Source organism: Astatotilapia calliptera, chromosome 7 (assembly GCF_964374335.1).
Source record: "Astatotilapia calliptera chromosome 7, fAstCal68.1, whole genome shotgun sequence".
NCBI lineage: Eukaryota > Metazoa > Chordata > Actinopteri > Cichliformes > Cichlidae > Astatotilapia > Astatotilapia calliptera.
In genome coordinates, this window is record NC_137428.1 from 18,038,353 (window position 1) to 18,061,831 (window position 23,479).

Consider the following 23,479-nt stretch of genomic DNA (forward strand, 5'->3'; position numbering starts at 1 on the left):
TGAAAACCAAACCAAAATCCTATATGTTTTTTATTAACCCTGTTCATTGCCAGGCAGCTCAGTTCACAAATTTGACTCCATCCCTCAGATCTCTAACTTCATGCTGTAAACTTCATGTAAAGAACCTTGTTATAATCTTGACTTCTGCTCCCAAATTAGATTTGCCGATTAAATCTGTCGTCAATGCTGGCTTCTCTCAGTCAAGACTCTTAGCTAAAGCCAAACCCTTCTGTTCTTTTAAAACCTTGAAAAGGTGGTCAACACCTTTATCACACCCAGGCTGGATTAATGCAATTCCTTATATCCTAGAGTGATCAACACTGCTTCACTAAGAGTTTTCAAATCTCAATTAAAAATTCATCTTTTCTCTTTAACCTTTTAATTTTAGTTCAATTTTTAACTGTCTCATTCTTATTTTCAAATATGCTTTTAATTTTGCTTGTAATTATCCTCTGTGATTTTAATTATCTCCCATTTCTGTTTTGCAGTAAACTCCACCCTAATTGTTTTATTAATTATAATTATAATTAATTATATGTGTATCCTAATATTATCACAGCATATTTGTAGTTTGACACAGTACCAATATTTTATTCTCATAACCAGATTATTGCAAAAATCACCCTTCATAGTGTGGACAGCTTGATGGAAAAAGTAGACACTAGAATTTAACTATGTGTTATTATTAATGTATAGTTTCAGAAGAAGTTAACCCCTTAAAAAAAGAAGCAAATCTGAGATTCGTGATGTTAGAAATAGTGGATTTTGTGGGTGGCTGTGTTGGTTTGGTCTGATTATGAGTCATGCATGGCATTATGGAACACATTTTCTTTGAACATGCTGCCATTTAAAACAGCTGGTGGTCTCTAATTTTTGCCCTTTTTTCTAAAGGCAAATCTTATAGGGTGCTATTAGAACAATGAAACAGAAATCGTCCAGGCGAACCCACACATTAACGCCCTCCAAATGCTAAAGCTATGGGAACTGCTATTGGTGATATCCGGTGAACATATTTGTCTGCTGTATTAAGGTACAGACAAGTGAACAGACCCTGAAAACACATTCTTCTAAAGGTCATCACTGACTGATGCTACAGCTCTGCTGACTGACATCTAAATCTATGTAAGACAGCTGTACAATTAACAAGGCTCCCTAAAGGTCACCTTTTCACTGCAAATACTGCAGAACAGAAACATTTGATTGCATTTGAATTATCCATTTCAAAGTACGGGGAGCGATCTAATTCCTTTTCACTTATGGTATTATTTTTTTTAAATCCCTGCATCCTTGTTATCACTCTTCCTCCCTTTTGGATTCTGATGTTTTCATCAAGCCCACTCCCTTCTTTGTCTCCTCCGAGTCCCACTCGCTCTCCTCTGTTCCCTCCCTTCTGCGAGTAACCTGCTCATCTTTCAGTGTGTCTGCAGCAGCCTCTGCAACAGTGCTACAGTATGTCAGTATGCTAATGAGGTGGCAGCATATGGCTCATTCCTTATTTAAGCTCAGCCGTCAGACAGGCACTAAGCCACTCAACTCACCATGCATCTCCTCTCCCTACCTGCCCCAGTTGGATCACACCACACTGATCTCTTAATGAGGCTCAAGCGTTATCACAATCAGCTCAACACACCAGGCCGGATCAGTAACTGCTATATTATCACCTCAATCGGAGCTGTTAATCCTTTTATAGGACCATACGCAAAGTCTGCTCACTTTGACACTGCTGCATCTTTCGGAAAACGGACGGGAACTCTGACAGGAAAGCACGTTCACGTTCAGAAACTGTTTTTGTGGAAGTATGCTCGCTTTAATGCACAAACAGTAATTCATGCACAGACACACGAACACATACACCCTCCCACTCACACACACACATACAAGCTGCTATCCACTGACAGGCTGGTATGTAGCTCTATTCCATCATGCTGGGCTAAGCACTCTGTCACTCTGACAGTCTGGCTTTATTTGATGATAGGAGGGTACGACCTTGCCTATCTCACGCAGTTAGTCACTGGTTTACAAGTGCACACACATGCACGCACAATTCACTGACATGCCGATTAAACAGCGACTTGAGCTGATATTTTATATGTGCTTATGTCACTGTCGCGGATGTGGAAAGCAAACTCAGACGCAGTATAATAGGATACCTATTTCAGACTACATTTGCCTTTGCTGTGCTTCTTTTCCTTATTAAGCTTGACAATGTGCATAATGACTGTAGCGGCATAATACGTCCGCCAGTATAAACAGTCAATTAGTGCGTAAAATGCAGACAATATAGCTGTGATTGCAGCCACAGACTGCGAGCAAAGTAGTTTGGAGGTTTGAAACTGTGCGCTCTCCTTTAAACCTTTGAAAGTTCTGCACACATTCAGGAGGAAAGCCTTCAAGGAGTTTTAACTATCCATTTAAAAAAAAGAATAAACAAGGCAGCATTGCACCCTAACCTTTATAAATGGGAGAGATTTAATTATTCCCTTAAAGGATGTAGAAGACTTTTAATGCTGCTTATGTTACTTTGCGAGAAGCAGAAATCTTTTTCTTTAACAGCTCATTGAATAGATTTTTTTTAACTATCCATTCAAATACATGGGACAGAGCTGAAAAACTGGGCTCTTGGTTTTACTTACAAGTATCACAACCTATTATATATCAAAATATTGGATTGTGCAGCTTCAGTTTCAGAGTCTTAGTCCTCCATTAAAAACTGCTCTGCTTTCCTGACAGCTGCTACATTATGCTTTAGAACAAATAGACATAAATGGCTCTAACCAGTAAGAGTGTGTGCGTGTGCCTCCGTGTGTGTTTTGTGTGAGATACATCTAAACCACGCTTCCAAATATAACCTCAAACATCCCTGTGTAAATGTTTGTTCACCTCGCTTGTCTTTCATTCCCCAAAGATGCAGTGCATCCAGTATACAGTCTCACTTAAACCGTGATGTTTGCTTTAACAAGGCCAGACAGCTGACATGTATTTGATCAAAGAAAAACCACATTCTTAGGAAACAAAAATATCTCTTTTTTTTTCTTAATTAAATACAAAATATTACTGTACAAAGACAAGATTGCAAGAATTACAAAGCGAAAAACACACAATCAGTGCAGGAATTTGTCAGCTATAATGAAAACATTTTCTCCGGTGAGTTTGATGCACAGCGAATGGAATTACGCATAAAGTCAGATGCTGTAATATGCTTTCTTTGTATTTTTTCTACAAGAAATCTCAGCACGGGCAAAGCAAAAGAGTATCTGAATCTCTACTCATGATGACAACACTTACTTAACCTTTATTGAGCATTTACAAAACAAAAGGTGTCATCATCTTCTGCTGTGACTGCCCCTGTAATACTGGCTTTCCTTTTCTGCTTTATTCATTTGATATTGTCACCTAAATTATGAGTCACGAATATTATGTTTTTGAAATTAAAAGCAAATCATGAGCAGGAAACCTCTGTTTTAGTAATTAGACAATACTTTTGGATATAAAATGTCACAACTTCATAATTTTACCAGAGTTTAGACATGTATCTATGTGAAAATTCTTGAGCTACAGTACTGTGCAAATATACGCTGATATACAGCATATATATATATATATATATATCAGGCCAACAGAGTGCGAAGTCTCTTAGGCAGCTTTCTTTAAGTAGTCTTCAGGAACAGTTCTCCAGGCTTCTTGAAGACCTTCAAAGCCTTTTAAAGGGATGTTTGCTGCCTTTTTGTTCCAATTTTAATAATAATGTTGAGGGGTGGGCTCTGACGAGGCCAATCCATGACTCATATTGTTCCATTGTGGGTTCTTCTGACTTCCTTGTCATGCTGAAAAATGAAGCCATTGCCAATCAGACTTTTCTGTGTTCATAATTCCACCCATTGCCCATCACTCCATAAAACATGGTACCAATGATCTTGAGTCCAGTTCTTGTGTAATTTGGCATATGTCAGCCTTTCCCCCCCGTTTTACTTCCTTAAAAATGGCTTCTTGACACCCTTCCACTGACACCATTTCTAATGAGGCTTCAGTGAAAAGTAGATGGATCAGCCAAAGAGCCCGATGCTTCTATCAAGTCATGTCTCAGGTCTTTGCTGGATTTTCTCCTGTTTCTTATGGACATGATCGTGAGATCCTGTTCATCTGCTGTACTTAGTTTCTTTTAGAACTGCCACATCATATTTTGTCTCCAACTCTTTTCAGATTTTTTAAGGACACATTGTAAATCATGCGAAGACATTTCTCAGCCAATAGGTCTTTGGGAATCAGCTTGTTAGTGCAAAAATGTTATCTTATACCTGTCAAACTACGTTACCTTTGTCATATTTAGGAGATTCAGCTAATAAACTGGGAAGAGATTATGTGTTTTTGCAGTAGTAAAAAGTACCTAAAGATACAATACAATTTAAATAGTTTCTTTGCTGTTGTATGTTATGTGTATGCACAAGAGCGGTTCATCCCTTGAGTTAGGTGATGTTTTTATGCTTAAATGCTTCTTAGATCAGTGTTAAGTAGCTAACACCAACAACAAAAAGATCAAGTACAATTACTGGAGTAATTTAAAAAGCAGGTAATGTCCAAAGAAAGACTTTGAAAGGCCTTCAGAAAGTGTGGAGAACTATAGCACAAGACCACTTTAACAAAATTGGAAGGAATTTCGACTCCTTAGGAAATCATAAAGAATTAAGGGGGGCAGCTGGGAAAGGCATCAGCCCTCTGCGACCCTGAATTGGATAAGCAGAGGAAAATACATGGATGGATGGATGGGGTGACTCAAGACGTTTGCATGGTACTGTATGGCACAAAATATATTTTATTTATATTTCATATTTCATTCATATATGCTTCAACCACCAAATTATAATCAGTTTTTTTAAAAGTAAAGACTTTCCCAAATTTGAAAAAATCTCAAGGTGTTCATGACATATTGCACACATTGCTTCGTCCAGTAACTGTTAACTTTATATTTAACCAGCAACATTTAATAAGTCCATCGTTGTCCAAAAAAATATTGCAAAACTTCCCTCAAGACAAGGGTTAGGTAATCGGTTCATACATGCAGATTTTAAAAAGCAGACCTAATAAAATGACCTTCTAGTACCTTGCATTCCCTGAATACATCTTGATTACTACCCTAGCGCACCAAAAGAGTGAATGTTGCTCCCTCGGGGAGAGACACACAGGGGTTAAAAGCTGTGTGTGGGTGTGTGCTCACTGTGATACAAAAGTGTGTTTTTCTCTGACTCACCGTCCAGCCTCCACCGTCTGTCGTCATGTCACAGTAGACCTGGAAGCCTGAAGGGTGGTGAATAGGAAACACAGAATAGATGCCATCTTCTCTCTGTCCACTGGCATACAGATCACCACAGTCACGGGGACGTGAGCCTGGGGACATGCAAAAACAGCGAGTCATTAAATAAATTGGCTCTAATATGGATTTCAAAGGCAAAGCATGCACTTGTACACGAGTCTTGCTTTGCCTTCCATTTAAATCCAGGCACTGCCACTGACACACGGACACAGGAATTGTAAAGGAACAGTTTGAGTGTTGTGAAAAAAAGATTGATGATGAGATCGACGAGCAGGTGATGGATGACAAAAGTGGAACAAAACACACTGTAAGTCTGTCAAAGACGAAATTATGGGAGGAAAAATATGAAAAGCAAGTAGGTTAAATGAAGCTGGGAAGACACGAGGGTGGAGCGCAGATATACAGCACCGTGATGCGAGATAATACAAGTAGCTGGGAAAGGAATAATCAAAAGGAAGTTAGAGAAAAAGAAGGATATCTTAGTGAGGAGGTATATACATTTGAGGGATATAAAACAGACAAGGAGGCAGAAAGATTGGAGAGAAGTATATAACAGGCAGAATTCGAGATGAGTTAGTGAAGAGGAGACGTGACAGTGACAGAGAGAGCTTGTAAGCCACAGCAGAGCAGAATAGTAGCACCCTTGTCTGTGACTGAGAAACCCTTCTTACACAAGGGATACAAAATCTATTCACCAGGAAGCAGGAGAGAAACTCTGTGATGAGGACAGTGTTATAGATTATGCCTTCACCGGGTCAAACCCCTGAATTTAAAACAGCCAGGAGACTTCTTAAAAAGACCATACAAGATTTTTTTTTACACAACCCTACATGATAGGAAATGTTTGCTCTCCCCGAAGCTTTTCAGTTTCTCCGTGTAAGCCTCGGCTAATAAGATCCGAACTTTCATCACCGTCACACATAAATGGTAACATTTCCTACTTCTTTTCATTACTGGAAACTGGGGGTGTCTAGGTTCGATAGAAGAGTCGCTATTTAGGAATTCTCTAACACAGTCATTTCTTTTTCAGCTTAATCATCCCTTAGAGCCGAGAAAATTTCCTTCCAAGTAACACCTTCATTGATTGCACTTACACTCTAGGTCTGCTTTTACTTGACCTGCTTTATGGCTGCAAGATATTTAATACAAAAGCATACAATGGAAGCAATAAATGAATGGGAATCACTCGTTTTCAAATCTTTCTCCAAGACTTAGTGACACAGGCTTTACATTCACAACTTTAGATGTCTTATAGTTGTATGCATATGTCTGCGCATCTATCATCAAATTACATGTTCTGTTAATTATTTTTTTAAATACAACCCCACTGCATTAGATATATATGTGGCCCTTTCATTGAATGCAATTACTTTTTTTTTTAAATTTAGTAAACGCAGAAAATTAAACAGTAATTGTGGCATGCACAGAAAGTTATCAGTCTAATGAGTCATGGGAATGCCCCATTAGATATTCCAAAATGCAAGCATATTTTGGAATAAATAAGAACATTACTTGCAGATCACTTACACATACTCACACACAAGTTTTATCAGATCTACCCAGAACCACCTTACATGGGAAGAAGTACTGGGACGTCTACACATTACATCTACAGATCGGCCATAGGCATCACAAAGCTCCCGGCACAGGTTTTGTGCTGATGTTAATGCCAGAAGAGTTTGGGACTCAGCAGTTTCTGTAGTTTTTATAAGATTTCAGTTTGCGCAGGGTGCCGCCGGTGCATCGAGCCACCTGGGGGGCTCTTCGACTGGTGGGGGAGGTTGTTACATCTTGCAGGAGCTCTCCTCTCTTCAGGACCTCACTCTGCAGGAGGGGGAGATACAGGAGAGGTGGAGGAAGATCTCAGCCTGGGCGTCTATTGTCTCATGTAGTCTGGAACATGAGTGGATGACGGGGTGGGTGCAGTTTTCTCTGTGGTGGGGTCGGGTGGGCTGTCCCGGGCTCTGTGAGGCCAGGCGGCGCTGCTGTACTGGGCCCCGGTCCGGATGGGCCTGGGCCCCCTTTCCCTGGCGGGTTGCGGAGTGTGGGGGTGCGGGGGAGCTGGCTCGGCCTGGGGCTCGTTCACTCTGGCACAGCTGGCTGCCGGCGGAGCTCACGGGCACGTCACTGCAACCCCTCCTGGCTTCTGCTCCACGGCTGCTGAGTGAGCCCTCATCTGGGACTCTCCTCAGCTCTTTCTGGGACAGTGGCGCGGCTGCCCCTCTGTTGGTCTTCCTTGGTCTCTTGTGTTCTGGGGGCCTCTGGATGTCTGGAGTTTTGATCTCCTCCATAACTGCTTCATGCCCTGGAGGACGGGGCTGTGGCTCCCCACACCCTCTAGCAGATCATTACATGAAGGAACCTTTTAAAAACAAGTGTGTTCACGCTCACAGGTGCACGCACGGGTGCTCACACACACAAACTACACCCTTTTTGGCTCCTACCTTAAAGCACACTGTGCGCTGTCGATCTTACGTGCTGCAAAATAATGTTTAATATTTAGTATTTACTGTTATATTCCCATAGATCATCATGATGTTGTTTATCTCTTGTTAAATGCTTGTTTTCTTTTTTCTTTCTCAACAGGTGATCCAGGTGATTGATTTATGTATTTTTTGTCTGCTTATTTTGTTGGTTTTTGTTTTTTGCCCTTTATCCCCATCCCTCTTCTCTGCTGTTTTTTCCCCCTCTTTCTTTCTCCCTTTTCTTTTCCTCATTCAAGTCTGTCCCATCTCTAGCAAGTGAAAATAAAAACTAAAATAAACAATAAAAGGTGAATCAAATAGACCATTGCGGCAAGGCTGGGACGGTCCATTTGGTAAAGTAAATCCGTTGGGCATCTTTCTTTGCCTTTAGACAACAATTCTGATGGCAAAAGAGCCAAACGGGACAGGCAAAAAAAAAAAGATTTCAGTTTGCAATAACATCACTTAAAATTTTAGTTGATCAAGAAATGTCTAGTATAGAACAAATTTCACCAAATGACTTGTTGCAACTGTGCCATCAAATTTCAGTATCGCTTTCAAATCAATAAGCTCTTTTGTGAAGGCAGACTTGCATGCGCGTGCTTGACTTTATACACCTCTGGCAATGAGACTGAAACCTGTGTTTCAGTCTCACTAACGCTAAACATTTAATGATGTTTAGCGTTACTGTGAAAGCTTCAGCTCAGGAAGTTGTTTCAGCATATTGAGGTGAGTTTTGGATCATCTACCTGTTTTGAATTAGCCAGCCTCCTTTCAATCTCTGTTTCTTAATTTAAAATTTGCACTGTTATACTTAGATTTATCAGAATACATTTTTCAATTAGTCCTGAAGGTCTGCTACAAAACACCAAAGAAGAACATTTCTCTAAATATATTTGATGATTGTGGGCAAAGAACCTTTTTATCAACAGCATGTACGGCTTATTGAGATGACGATTTTCATACTTCAGACATCTGCGATGAGACTGTAGGTTTTTTTCTTTTATCTAGTGACTCATCCATGTAAACCTTGTCAATGCACTGAAATTGCACAATGAAATGGTGTAGCACTTCTCCTGTGTCAGCTAAACCTTCCTGCAGGTTTTTTGCAGTCATTAAGGAGTCTTTGCTTTGCATTTCCTGCCCACTATTTCTTTGTTTTGTTTCAATCAAAGAATTTGTTTCAATCATTTCTTAAAAACTTTTTGGAATGTCTTTTATAGCATTTCTGTACTTTGTAGGCACAAATTTGCTTCATTTGCAGGGTTCTGAGTTGCTTAGGTGATCATGTGGTTGTTGATTATTACTATAAGGATTTTAAAAAAATCTACTTCATCAACTTTAAAACATAATGTCGCCCAGATCTCTACAGATCTTTTAGAAACATTACCTATAATGTTAAAATGTACCATTGCCTATAACATGTACAATATATCGACTTTCTGGTTTCTGAATCTATTTTAGCGGCAAAGTAACCACTATAGTTTTTCCATAAATGTAAGCTTCCAGTTGGTTCAGTTGTTGGGGGAATATTCCCAGCCATGGATTTGAAACAACATTGGCGTCTAATGCAGTAGAGACGTGTAACAATACAGCAAGTCGAGCTCGCTGAGAGCTGCAGAGCAGGACTAATAGAGCGGTTTGATCAGAAACCCTGCTGCATGCAGGGACGGACTTCAGTGCTGTCAGTTTTGCATTCATATATCTTTGAAAATCTAATATGTTCTTTTGGGAATATAGAGCAAACAGTACTGACATGAATTATTAAAACATTCACACCCATATGGAAAAGATGTACAAAAAGATGTACTCAGTTTGAATTTCAGCAGTTTGTCTTCACCATATCTACATGCCTAAATGCACTGAGTTGCTGTTATATGATTGGTTATATGAATATTTGCGTTAAAATGTGGTTCAACAGGTCTGTCTAGTACATGTACTACATATGCTTTTCTGTTGCTTTTCAACATGAGAACTTACATATGGGCACACAGCCAGTCAAAGATCACTTTTTGCCTAAAGACTGCATGTAAATCTATTAAATCTAACATAAAATATGTGCACACACAACTTTTATAGTATCTGGTTTTAACATTTAGTATGTAAATCCAAATTTTTGGAGTTGGACTTAACCACCACAAGAGTTACTAATGCTAGTAATAATAAAAATAATCAATGTAGTTAACGAGTATGGGTGGTTAGGTGGGAAAAAAATCATTTTTTGATGCTCTGTGGTGCTGTTTTGCTGTCTATCCTAGTTTAGATGTTTTTGCTCCACACACAGGAAAAAAAAAACCAAACAAACCCCAAAACAATCCAAAAAAGAAGAAACACTGATTTACCACCGGCAGCTTTGATGTACTTTATCTTGACAGTAACTCTAGGGGTTAAAAGCAGTAAAACCCAGCATCAAACTGCATTTCAGGATTTCACAAGCTTAATGTAGAGCATATTTATAGTCTATAAGCACATGTAAACATACCATTTAGCTATTTTGAAGCCTACTGGTTCACAGCATTGTGCCAAACTCTACTTTTGAAATTTCTGGGAGCACAGGTGCAGGAGCAAAGCAGGTGGAGCTGGATGCAGCTTGGAAGAGAGGCTGAATACATTATTACTAGGAGGAATGTGGAATAAGCAGATGGAGTCAGGGTGAGCTTCAGTAATGACCGGTCACATGTGCGTCCCTCTTCCTCTTCAAGAAATAGATCAAATAATAAGAGAGAAACAGGAGCCTACCATGAACATATCTGCAACATGTTAAAAAGCGAAGAGCAATCATGTCTTTTTTTTTTTTTTAATTACCTCCTTGCTCAAAAAGATCCTGTATCCTCTGCATTTCTCTTTGCTTTTTAACATGTTGCAGTGAGCTTGCATAAAAGGATGGATTCAGTTGGAAATGAGTTTTTTTTGTTGTGCTGGTACCTCTTGTAAAACTTTTTAATGAAGTTATGGGATAAGATCAGAAAAGCTATACTGCATTTATCCCAAATTTGGAAAAAAAACAACAACAAATTTTTAATGACACCAGTTTAAAAATTAATAATTAATTGACAATAAGTAATCTAATTTGTTCTGCAGCTTCTATACAAAAAAACTAATTCCAAACATTTCAGACCTGAATTTCTGGCTCCTTCTTTTGTGTATGACTTAGCAATACGCACGTAGCGTGGCTAGCATTACTTTTATGATAACCATTATTATTAGATGGTAAATTTACAGTTAATGCAACTTTAATGAATAATTATTGTATTCCTAACAATAAAATTGTAATAAATGCCAAAGTTAAATGGTTTTAACGTCATAATTTATGTGTATTCTCAATTTTTCCAAATGTAAACATTGTGATCTTGTGAAACTTCAGCAGAGACCTGTGCTATGAAGCAGGATTTGTATCAGGCAACATTTATGTTGCAGACCTAAACTGCATATAAGAGCTCAGTCTTGGGAAATCAGTAAGAAATACAGATTCTGACCACCAACTTTACCCTGCTTTTTCTCTGGTTGCTGTTAGTAATTTTCAAACATTTTTGTTGTTCTTTGAGCCTTATCATATGATCCCATTTCAATACCTATTTCAACTTATGCCAAACTGGAAGGCAGTCTAAGCTTATGTTTAAATTATGTTTTATTTTATTAATTTTTTTTCACTTGCTCTCAGACCTTTAAACACCACTGGGGCTGTAGCTGAAAGAATAATGTTACAACTGTCTTACATACATCTAAACATTAATTTAATGGAATACATAATTGTAATCTGTCAGATTCCCCTGTGTCTTAATAATGGAGCTGCAGTACTGATAAGTCTATTAACTTACACAGCCTGCAATTTGGCTGGCTTTCCTTGCTACTAACATGTAAGACTTTATTAATATAGCAGTGCTTTTTCCATTCTTAAGGACTAAAGTGCTAAATGCACATGAACGTTCACACAGCACTGTTAATACACTGCTTTGTTTTATTGTCATATTGTAGTATTGTAGTTTGGGACTGTTATATGCTGCCAAGACTACCTCTTTCATTTGAATGAGCTCCATTTTTGGACTGACAAACAAGGGCTTGATAACTGCCTGTGTGTAACTGCTTAGCCTGATAAAATATATTAGGGTTAGTGAAGCCAGGATAAAGAAAAGATATCCTTGGTAATGTCGAACTTTCTTCACAGCACACCCCTCTGGAGATTATGATGCTAAACCAAACAGTAAGTGGAGGTGAAAGTAAACAGCAAGTGAAAACAAAACTAAACACTGAGTGAAGCAGAAGCAGGAGTGAAGCAAATAATCTTGGTAAATACACTACACAATGTTTTGTCTCTACAAAGACTTGCACACATCAGTTACCACTCTACAATAACCACCTGGACCATCTTCTACCAACCAAAATTTAATAAGTTAGTAACTTTTAAAGATGCGGTTTTATTGTTTGTTAACAGAAAAGAACTAGGAACTAAAGTTTCACTAAATTTCAACTTCCCACTATTAAAATCCTGCACTTTTTTTTTTCTTTTGAAAATTTGTCCTGTTTGTAAAAATATCAGAAGTCGTCTTGCACACTGCTCTAGATGATTAGTCTGCAGAGCATGGAGTCTGCCTCTGTAGAGTGACATTTAGAAAAATGCTTAACACCAGTCTTAATTAATAAAGTTCCTAATATGTCATGCTTTCAAATTATGCACAGCAAGTCTGAAATTAGCAACTGTAGATCATTTCTGCTGCAGTGCGATGACTACTGGTATTAAGTTGGTGAAAGATGCCGCGCTCATCAACTGCAGTATCAGTATGTACATTAATTTGAGACTACGGTTCACCATATTACATATTTAGATGACAGCGTAGGCTGAAAAACTTCCTCGGTGTGAATAAAATACTATACTGCATCAAATACCAAGATGTGCCACCATCTGAAAGAGGTCACATACAAAGAGGTTTTTCTTTTCTTTCATTTTCTTCCTTGTCACCAAATAGGCACAGATTTAAAAGGAAAAAAAAAGACTAATGCCTGTTTAAAGTGACATAAAAAGCACGGAAAAATGGAGCCTCAAGCTTAAACATCCTTTCAAAGAATCTAGTCGGTTCAGTATGTGAAGCTCTGTCCAGGGTGCTGAACCCTGAAGCTGGTCGATCAGTTAGCATGAATGCCTTTTCTACTCTTGACATTTGTATAGCTACAAGTTAAGCACCATTAAAACAGGTTTCTGTGAAGCACTATGTGTGAGTGTGTGTTTTTAACTTGAAAAATACACAAAAATTTCACATCGCAATAAATTAAAAAGCAAATAACAGACAGACGTTCTTTTAGGTCTTTCCACTCCTGTAAAATTCTTAATATAGGGCAGGCGGTTTTATTTTTAATTATTTTTGATTTTGCCATTATTAGACAGTGCAGTTACAGACAGGAAAGCAGGTAGAGAGAGATGATGGGTGAGTGGGTGGGGAAAGAAACGCAACACAAGGCTCCATGTCAGCATTAATCCAATCCAATCCAATCCAATCCAATCCAATTTTATTTATAAAGCACTTTAAAATACCCAGCACAGGAACAAAGTGCTGTACAGAAAATAATTTAAAACAATAGAATAACAGAAAACAGCAAATAAATAAATAAAACACATAAAACATAAAATTAAAACAGCCCTATATTAAAACAAAAACAAGATAAAACAGGATCGAATCACCTAAAAACAACTGAAATAAAAATAAAAACCAACATCTCACGTGGTGTCAAAGGTGGGTTTTCAAGAGTGACTTAAAAACAGATAAAGAACTGACCTGTCTAATCTCTAAAGGAAGCTCGTTCCACAGTTTTGGAGCTGCTACAGCAAAAGCACGATCTCCTCTAAGTTTACGCCCAGTCCTGGGTACATTCAGGAGCAGCTGATCAGCTGACCTGAGAGAGCGGGTGGGTGTATAAGGCTGTAGCAGCTCAGAGAGATACGATGGGGCTAGGCCATGGAGGGCTTTAAAAGTAAATAAAAGAATTTTAAAATGAATCCTAAAAGAAATGGGCAGCCAGTGAAATGAAGCTAAAACAGGGGAAATGTGCTCAAACTTTCGAGTGCCAGTTAAAAGACGAGCTGCGGCATTTTGCACCCTCTGTAGATGACTAATATATGAAGCGCTGACCCCAATATAAAATGCATTACAGTAATCCAGCCGAGTGCTAACAAAGGCGTGGATCACTGTCTCAAAGTGCTGCCGTGGCTTTATTTTTCCCAGCTGCCTGAGGTGAAAGAAGCTAGATTTTACCATCAAACTTCAGATCACAGTCCACTTTGACCCCCAGGTTTGTGACAGTTGGCTTAACATACTGGGCCAGGGAATCTACATACACATTGGGGGTCTCAGTGGGGCTACCAAAAACCATCACCTCTGTCTTTTTATCACTGAATTTAAAAAAGTTAACAGACATCCAAGTCTTAATGTCATTGAGACACTGAAGTAATGGCTGTGTAAGGTATCTGCCTTTTTTCCTTAGTTAAAAAGAAAAAAGTTAAACCCGAGATTCTACAGTTTAGCTTCCCAGCATATGGCTGCCTGCTCAACCTGTGAACTAAACCAGTGCTATGGGATTTCTAAGCATGTATTTTAATTATCTTTACTCTGCATTTATACTCTATACCTTGGCGCTATTAAAAAGAGGTAGACTATAACAGACGTTTTGTGCTTTAAGATGCTTTGATGTCAAACTGTCATTGCCTACACCCTTACAGGCAATGACAGTTACGCGTTATGGTACGCTATTATTCCAATTTTAAGACAAGAGTTGGTCATTTTTCTGCTTTTTTTAACAGGATCTAACATATATTATGTTATGGGAAAGATTGTAAGAATGGATTTGTTGGAAATGCACACCACAGAATTTTTCTGGAACGCTCATCCTAAATGATAGATGAAGTAAACAGGAGTAATAAATAAATTAAATAATTCTCCTGTATTCCCTTATATCAGTGGGACAAAGAATAGTACATTCAGGCATGAAGCATATCTGCAGACTGTATTCTTCTTTCTTCCAAAAAGCATGTGAGTCCCAAAACACAAAATGTTTTTTCCAACATAAAAATGTATGCACATTTTAAATTGGCTTTAAACTTTTCTTTTAGCAAAAAAAAAATAAAAAAATCTTGCATTGGTAAATTTTATGCAAAGTGGTGAAATTACTCATGTGGAAAACTATTAATAATGAGCAATAACGCGTGACAAATATTTGACTGAACTCAACACCTGTTTTTAGGCTCCACCGTAAGAAAACTGGAGAGAGGCAGCAGCCTGCGAGCTACTCCAGCAGGCACAACAGGGCTGATGTAATCATCACTACAACCCCGTACTGGATGTAAACCAGAAACGGAATTAGGAAAAACATATACCTTGTACATGATGACTCCTTAATTTGAACAGGCATAATCACAGTAACGCAAATACATGTACAATTTAATATGATGGAAGTTATCGAATAAATAGCACCTTGTGGGTCTTATTTTGACTCTCTCTCTTTGACTCTTTAGAGTTTGAAAGTATTTTTCCTTCAAACTGAGTGGGGGGAAATCTATGCGTGTCACGGCCGAGGCCGCCTCAAAAGGGAAAGGACTCAAATGCTCGTAAGTAGTTTCAGTGACAACTTTTGTTTTCTCAGTAAGTGTTCACAATCAGGAAAACTGGGATGTGACTTTAACAAGTGCTAAATGCCACAATTAAACCAAAAGGGTTTTAAGCAGCCTGGGCTAAGAAAGCAATCTGGTTGTTGGTCTGTGGAAACAGCTGTTCCGGGGATTGAGCTGGAGGGAGAGTCAAACTGGGTCCAGGGCAAGGGTCAGAGTCACTGTAAATAGAGTACAGACGTTCAGGTATGGTTCGGGAGAGATACGGGCAAGCTATTCGTTCTGAATCTTCCTTAGTACTGCGTATTTGCCGTGGGTGGTCTGTAGTGGCATGAAGGGGTGAGTGGGCCAGGTGAGTGGTCCGAAATTACTGGCGTTGAGGCAGGGAGGCAGGCAGGTGAGTCGGGTGAACAGCCCGTGGGACTGTCAGGAGGTCCAGCGTCCGGATTGGAGCTCTTTGGCGGAGATTTGTGTCTGGCAACTTGGTGCGTGGTAGGGTTAGCTGAGAATCTGGCGAAGAGAGGTTGAGTGTGCTGGCCTTATGAGTCCCCGGCTTCATTACCCACAGGTGCGAGCAATCAGCAGAACACTGAGGCCCCTCCCAGGGGTGGAGATGCCGGCTCGGTGGGAGACACAGGACTATGACAATGCGGCTCATAAATTGACTAATGATCTCCTGACTGAATAGGGGAATTTAATGTTTTTGTCTCGGATGTTGTTGCCATTAATATATAGCCAGGAGACAGTAGATTAAAGCCAAACTGAAGTGTATTACATATTGTTGGATGACAACTCTTGCCATCATCATGAAACAATATACTGGCACACTGGTTAAAACCTTCGGCGCCATGGACAGAGCCTTAGCGCGGCGTCCTCTGAACTGAACCTTGAGTTGACTGTGAGTTTCTGAGTTTTGACTATGAATTTTGTCACAGATTAAATTTTAAAGAATATATAATGTTTCCAATAGTGTTATTCAACCTAAAGACCTGCTTTCCAATTAACAGTGACGCTTAAATGGATTCCAGATCAAATTGATTATAACTGTTAAGTATTAGTATTTATATTAAATGTATTATAGATACATTTGTAAAATGCGATACATTAAATATAAAAATTCTGAACATCGTTGACCCACTTACCTAAAATATAACAGTATATATGTTATATTTGTAAAAATAAATAAATATGGTACTTGGATTTAATTTAGAAACCCATCATCAGCATCAAGGAGAACTTACTCAGCTGCAACAGTTAGGTTGATGATGTTACAAGCCTGCAATATATTAATATTAAAGTATATAATAAATATACTAAATATTAGTCATGACTTTTTTATAAAGCATTCTAGAGCATAAGCAAAACTTGAACTTCAAAATATCCCTTTGTTATGCAATTCCTAGACGATGCCTACTTCTTTATGTCTACAGATTTATGTAAACACCTGCACCTTCTCAAATTGTACCTCTAAGACACAAATGGTTGCTCTTTTATTCTGGCATCGTACCCGCTATACACGGGCAGCTTTCAATCTGTGACCTTGGCTACCTAAGACAGCGCAAATCCAACAGGGGGATGCCACTGGGTGTACTATGCCTGGTTGAAAGCCTTCCAATGGGATGATGCCTCAGGCCCTTCTCTGCCTTTCAGCAACACAGCCCGGTGGCCATGCAAGTCATCTCTCATGCTGAGAGCGAGAAAAAAAAATCCACATCTCTACCAAGGCCAGTGGATAATGTGGATGAGGTGGATGAGATGTAGCTCAGAGAAACATATTGATATCACGAGGAGATGCTGGATTGAATAAATATGTGGGAAGACCGATGGTAGACGCACGTCTGTGGAATAAAATTTTGATGAATGGTGGAGATGGAAGAAGAGAAGGACTGATCGTGACGGGGAGCAGAATAGAGTTTGAAAAGGTCAAATGTGTCGATGTATACATTACATATACAGAGACAAAGGTAAAAACAGAATATAAGAAAAAGAAAACCTTACATACACTCAACAAAAATATAAACGCAACACCTTTGTTACTGCTCCCATTCCCCATGGGATGGACGTAGAGACCTAAAATTCATTCCAGATACACAATATAACCATCCCTCCCAAACAGTGGTCACAAATCAGTCCAAATGTGTGGTAGTGGGCACATCTGCCATATTGAGATAATCCATCCCACCTCACAGGTGTGCCACATCAGGATGCTGATCTGACATCATGAGTAGTGCACAGGTGTACCTCAGACTGCCCACAACAAAAGGCCACCCTGGAATGTGCAGTTTTGTCTCACAGCAAAATGCCACAGATGCCACAAGCAATGAGGGAGCGTGCAATTGGCATGCTGACAGCAGGAATGTCAACCAGATCTGTCGCCCGTGCATTGAATGTTCATTTCTCAACCATAAGCCGTCTCCACAGGCGTTTCAGAGAATATGGCAGCACATCCAACCGGCCTCACAACCGCAGACCTCGTGTAACCACACCAGCCCAGGACCTCCACATCCAGCAGGTTCACCTCCAAGATCGTCTGAGACCAGCCACCCAGACAGCTGCTGGAACAATTGGTTTGCACAACCAAACAATTTCTGCACAAACTGTCAGAAACCGTCTCAGGGACGCTCAACTGCATGCCCGTCGTCCTCATCGGGGTCTTGACCTGACTCCAGCTCGTCGCCGTAACAGACTTGTGTGGGCAAATGCTTACATTCGATGGCGTCTGGCACGTTGGAGAGGTGTGCGCTTCACGGATGAATCATGGTTCACATTGTTCAGGGCAGATGGCAGCTGAGAATGTCCCAGTTCTTGCATGGCCAGCATACTCACCGGACATGTCACCCATTGAGCATGTTCGGGATGTGCTTGACCGGCGTATACGACAGCGTGTACCAGTTCCCACGAATATCCAACAACCTCGCACAGCCATTGAAGTGGAGTGGACCAACATTCCACAGGCCACAATTAACAATCTGATAGACTCCATGCGACGATGTGTTGCACTGCATGAGGCAAATGGTGGTCACACCAGATACTGACCGGTTCTGGGTCCCCAGACCCCCAATAGCGCAAAAAACTGCACATTCCAGGGTGGCCTTTTGTTGTGGGCAGTCTGAGGTACACCTGTGCACTACTCATGATGTCAGATCAGCATCCTGATGTGGCACACCTGTGAGGTGGGATGGATTATTTCAATATGGCAGATGTGCCCACTACCACACATTTGGACTGATTTGTGACCACTGTTTAGGAGGGATGGTTATATTGTGTATCTGGAATGAATTTTAGGTCTCTACGTCCATCCCATGGGGAATGGGAGCAGTAACAAAGGTGTTGCGTTTATATTTTTGTTGAGTGTATAAGAATCCAAGCCCACAGGACAGATACATAAAGTCCAACCATGCTTCATTTCTCTTACCGTTGGAGCAGCCCTTGAAGCGGGCACCTCTGACTGGTGCCCTTTGTAAGTCAGCCTTGACACGTGCCTTCAGACCCACATTCTCCTTCTGCATGGCATTAAGAGCATCACTAACCGAGTTCACTACCTTCACCATGTTGATCTGGCTGTCTGACAGCAGCTGCAACACACAAACAGGGAATGACAGAGAAAAACACTTAAATATATGTTGCGTTACACTCGTAATTACAATGCAAATGCACACAAGCCAGTCGTCTCTATTTACTTTGAACATTTTTAAACTGTCTACTCTGCACATTGCTTCAGACCATTTCCCAAAGCTTTCCGAGGGTTTTTTACTACCTCCTAGACAGCCAGGCTTCTTCTACCTTTTTGAACATGTCATACACATTACTGTTTAGATATGCATAGTAAAACTGAATGTGAGTCTTAAAGTAAAATGTGGTTCTTGAAGTTTTCATAAAAGAAATCTGTTTTGGACCCTCTTAAGGGCTGGAATTTATTCGGTTATAAACAATCAATTGAGCATAACATTAGTTCTGGCAAGCTGCAGAGTTGAGCTCAGCCAGCAATCCCCGCAGATCAGCTGATGTCAGTGCCAGCCAACATTAGCTGATATGGTAAATATAAAATGATTAATGCTATTTAAGCCTCATCAACCTGCATACAGGCAAGCCCCTTTGCAATCCCACTTCCACCTTCATGCTCAGTGTCTTTAATCTATCTTTGCCTCCTGCTTTCCATGTCCATAAATGGAAGGGGAGGAGGTGTGTGCTCTCCCATACTTAATCTTTCTACAAATGCAAATAGAACAGCTGGGGAGTCCCAGAACAGAGCCATACCTCCAAATATGAATTAATGCATATGGAATAGCAATGCTACTTAGACTGTTTCCTGACAGAAATGTATTTACACTCTGGCAGCATAACAAACCCCTCTTCAGAAAAGTGTGCACTGTCAGTGGTTTCTGCACTGGATTCAAATACCATGTGAAAACAATACACGTACTACACATTATCTGGAAGGCAGGAGCTAACCAGGTGCAGAGTCCAAGTGCAGTAACATAATTTATCCTCAAATGAAATAATGCCATTCCCTTTAATCTCCTCATATTTGTCAGTACAACTATAGATACAGCTACATAAGGAAGATTTATGAATTTCATCACTACCAAAGTGGACTGAAGAGTCTACACTGTTCCAAAAAATAGTAATGTCAAATGATTTTACTGTGTATTTTACAGTTGTGTACTGTTTTTCTAGAATATCATTACATTTACATAAGTAGACTGTGATCTGACACGTCAAATGTAAAATAACATAACATCACTGTAAATGTAATAAAACACAATTTACTTGTTTGTTAAATATATTTTGTTGTACATATGCATATTTAGATCGTAAAAATACATCCAGAAATGTCTCCCATCATGCCTTGGGACATGTGCTGCTGTTTAGATGTTCTTGTTCTACTGTTTATGGTTACGTTACTTTTAACTGTTATCTTGAATGTTGTGTTTACGCCGTGGTGCAGAGTCACTGACAGTTGTTGTTTTGTAGAGAGAGTGCTGTACCATGAGTGACTTCTGTTGTGCTGTTGTTGAACCTTGAGGCACATTGTAGCACCGGCAAGTGTTTTAATAAGGAGCTCCCCCTACCAGCTTGGGGTTAAATAACAAGCTCAATCTCTCTCTGTGAGCTACTTTGTTAAGATTTCTCTGCATGCCACAATGTAAAACATTGCACGGACACGCTGTGCTAATTATATATTTTGAAAAAAGAAATGTAGAGGTAGGAATTGCAATTAATATAAATAACATGACGCTAAGCATTGGCCAATGAATGTGAACTAACAACAAGGTTGTGGGTAACGCTGCGACCGTAGGAAAAAACTCTAATATGAAGGCATTTTACTGTGCATTTTACAGTAATGCTCTGTTCTTCTAGAATATCATTAAAGTTACGTAAATAGACTTTAACTTCACATTTTGAATGTAAATTAACGTTAAATCACTGTAATGTAATACAACATAATTGTCATGATTATTAAATGTATCTGTCTGTACATATGCATATTTAGATTGTTAAAATACATTCACAAATGTATCATGATTTCACAAATATCTGTCCGTTATTTGAAAGATTGAACTGTTGAATTCAAATGTAATGCTATGGAAAAGTATATAACATGATCCCTATAAGCTTGTGTTACATCACATAAGTATTATTATCGTTGCTAGTTAGGCCGTTCATGGCTCAAGAGTTGGCAGTTCGCCATGTGATCAGAAGATTGGCGGTTCGCGCCCCGGCTCGGACACTCGCCGTCGTTGTGTCCGTGGTCAAGACTCTTCACCTACCGCCTACTAGTGATAGCCAAAGGGGCCGATGGAGCGATATGGCAACCTCGCCTCTGTCAGTCTGTCCCAGGGCATGCAATCAATTATTATTTAAACCAACTGCTAACTGTATATTTCTGTACATTTACGTATTATGATTCATATTTCCACATTCAGTGACCTTGTTTATAGGTAATTTCATTGTTTGATCGCGTAAAAATGTTCCTAATTTAATGTCTAAAAGCACTTGGAAAAGGCAGAATCCCATGTCAAATTAGCGCAACAAACTCTATTTTCATTATTGAAAATAACCGTATTTTTATGGAACAGTTATTTTCTGTTATTTTACGGTCGTATTTTGGCGCCCCAGCTGCCGGAATATTACCGTTGTTTTAGGATGTTTTTTTAACAGTGTAGCTTTGAAAGATGCATTTATAATTACCCGCTTCATAAACCCAAACTAAAATGTTATATTCTCTGAACTTTTCCAATGTAAAATCAATGTTACATATGCAGACTTTGAAATTCCTCCTTTGTCTTCTCAAGGATGATCTAGATGTTATGGTTGAATATTTCTAGCAGTCCAATTTCTATAATTGGGATTCGTATGTTAAATGCAAGACTCGATGTATTTTACCACGTTCATGTTGGCTCTTTTCCAGGTTGGACTCAGAATATGTGTTGGTAATGCTTCCCAGCAATCAACTATGCTGTGAAACACAAAGAGCCCTGTGGGAAGGATGCTGATGAATATGTATGCTAGGTCTTGCAAAGATCAGTGTAACCTCTCTGATCTGCCACGGCCACATACCTGCAGCCCTTAATGTGCTTTTCATTGCAGAAAGGTTGTTTTCACACATTGCCCTAGTTGGCCAAAGTGTATGCACAGCCAGGACTTAAGCTCCATTTGAGAACACTGCACACTATATTGTGCAGACAGGAGAAATAGTCTGGCTGTTATTTGTACACGGACACAATCCTCATCTCATTCCCTCTCTTTCATCTTACCTGTACCCAAATGCACACATGCACACCCACAAACACACACCGAGACCTGCAGTGTTCAAAGACATGTATAGGGGATTCAGAATCTTCTATCAAACGTATGTCTGTGCAGCTATATTTGGGTCCTAAAACTGCATTAGCTAGAAACCCCAGTGGCCATTCCCTGCCCTCAATAACCATGCAACACACCTCTGAGGCACAGCAACCTAAAATGAAATAATATCACGGTGACACTGGGGGTTTAACTCACGCACAAACACAACACAAAGTTGCAAACAAAAAGACACATTTACATGCATGCCTCCATGTCAGTGCAAAGAGGACGCATGCCTTTTGTTCAATGAAACTTTTTAGACTTTCCGCTGAAGCCACTAAGTCATACTTACTTTGATATAATTCGGAAAGCAGATTTTAAACATCTGATATCTCAGTTTGTCAAGTGCTTTACAATCCCAGTTGACTCTGATTGAATTAGGAGTACATGGGCTGAAGACCTCGGCGTTCCTCTGTCTGAGGACCAATGGTCAAACTTTTTTACCAATATTCAGAAAGGCTCAATAAACGCCAGATATAAATTAATCCAGTTTAAAGTCATTCACAGATCACATTTTTCTAAACTTAAACTTAACCGGATCTATAATTCTGTGTCCCACTTATGTGATACAAGTAATATCGGTGAAGGTTCCCTTGCACATCTATTTTGGCATTGACCTGTCTTGAAAGCTTTTTGGAGCCAAATTCTTACGTGGTTTTCAAACCAATTTAGGAAAAAAGTACCACTTGATGGTACACTGGCTATACTTGGATCATTTGCATCAATCGAATCTTTTTCCTTTTCACAAAAACAGATAATTACAATGGGCATGCTGGTGGCAAAGAAACGTATGCTTTTACAGTGGCGGTCTTCTTCGGCCCCGTGTTTTAAAAGGTGGCTTAATGAGACGGTGTCTGTGGCCAGGGTGGAACAGATAAGTGATAGAAAGGGGAAACTGGCGAGTTTTTGTATGATTTGGCAGCCATTTCTAGAATTCTTAAAAATGAACTGCTCATAATTCATGCCTCACACCCCGCGTGAATTTTCTTATTTTATTTTACTCTTTATTTAGTTAATATTGCTATATTTTTTCCTCCTCTTTTTTCTTCCTTTTTCCATGCTTATAAGTTCACAAATGCTAAATGTAGTAATTGTCCTAAGTTGAATCTGTATAAGCATGCTGTGTTTAATTTAAAAGCAAAAAAAAAAAAAAAAAGAAGACGCATGCCTTCCATACAGGTATCACTTACTCTACACCTAGACTAGATACAAGAAAGACAGTTTGATGTGTACAACTGCAAGTGCAGGGACAGGTCCGTACTT

The 23,479-nt window shown here is 39.5% G+C and overlaps 1 protein-coding gene across 2 annotated transcripts in view; it reads right to left on the reverse strand.

The window, feature by feature from the left end:
- fibcd1b (fibrinogen C domain containing 1b) overlaps positions 1 to 23,479 on the reverse strand; it is a 119,269-nt gene that overhangs the window by 48,291 nt on the left and 47,499 nt on the right. For both annotated transcript variants that reach the window (XM_026173348.2, XM_026173349.2), the window contains 2 exons: positions 18,783 to 18,942; positions 5,246 to 5,382 (listed from right to left, as the gene is read on the reverse strand). In XM_026173348.2, the coding sequence (XP_026029133.1) occupies positions 5,246 to 5,382; positions 18,783 to 18,942 (297 nt within the window). The remainder of the gene's footprint in view (positions 1 to 5,245; positions 5,383 to 18,782; positions 18,943 to 23,479) is intronic.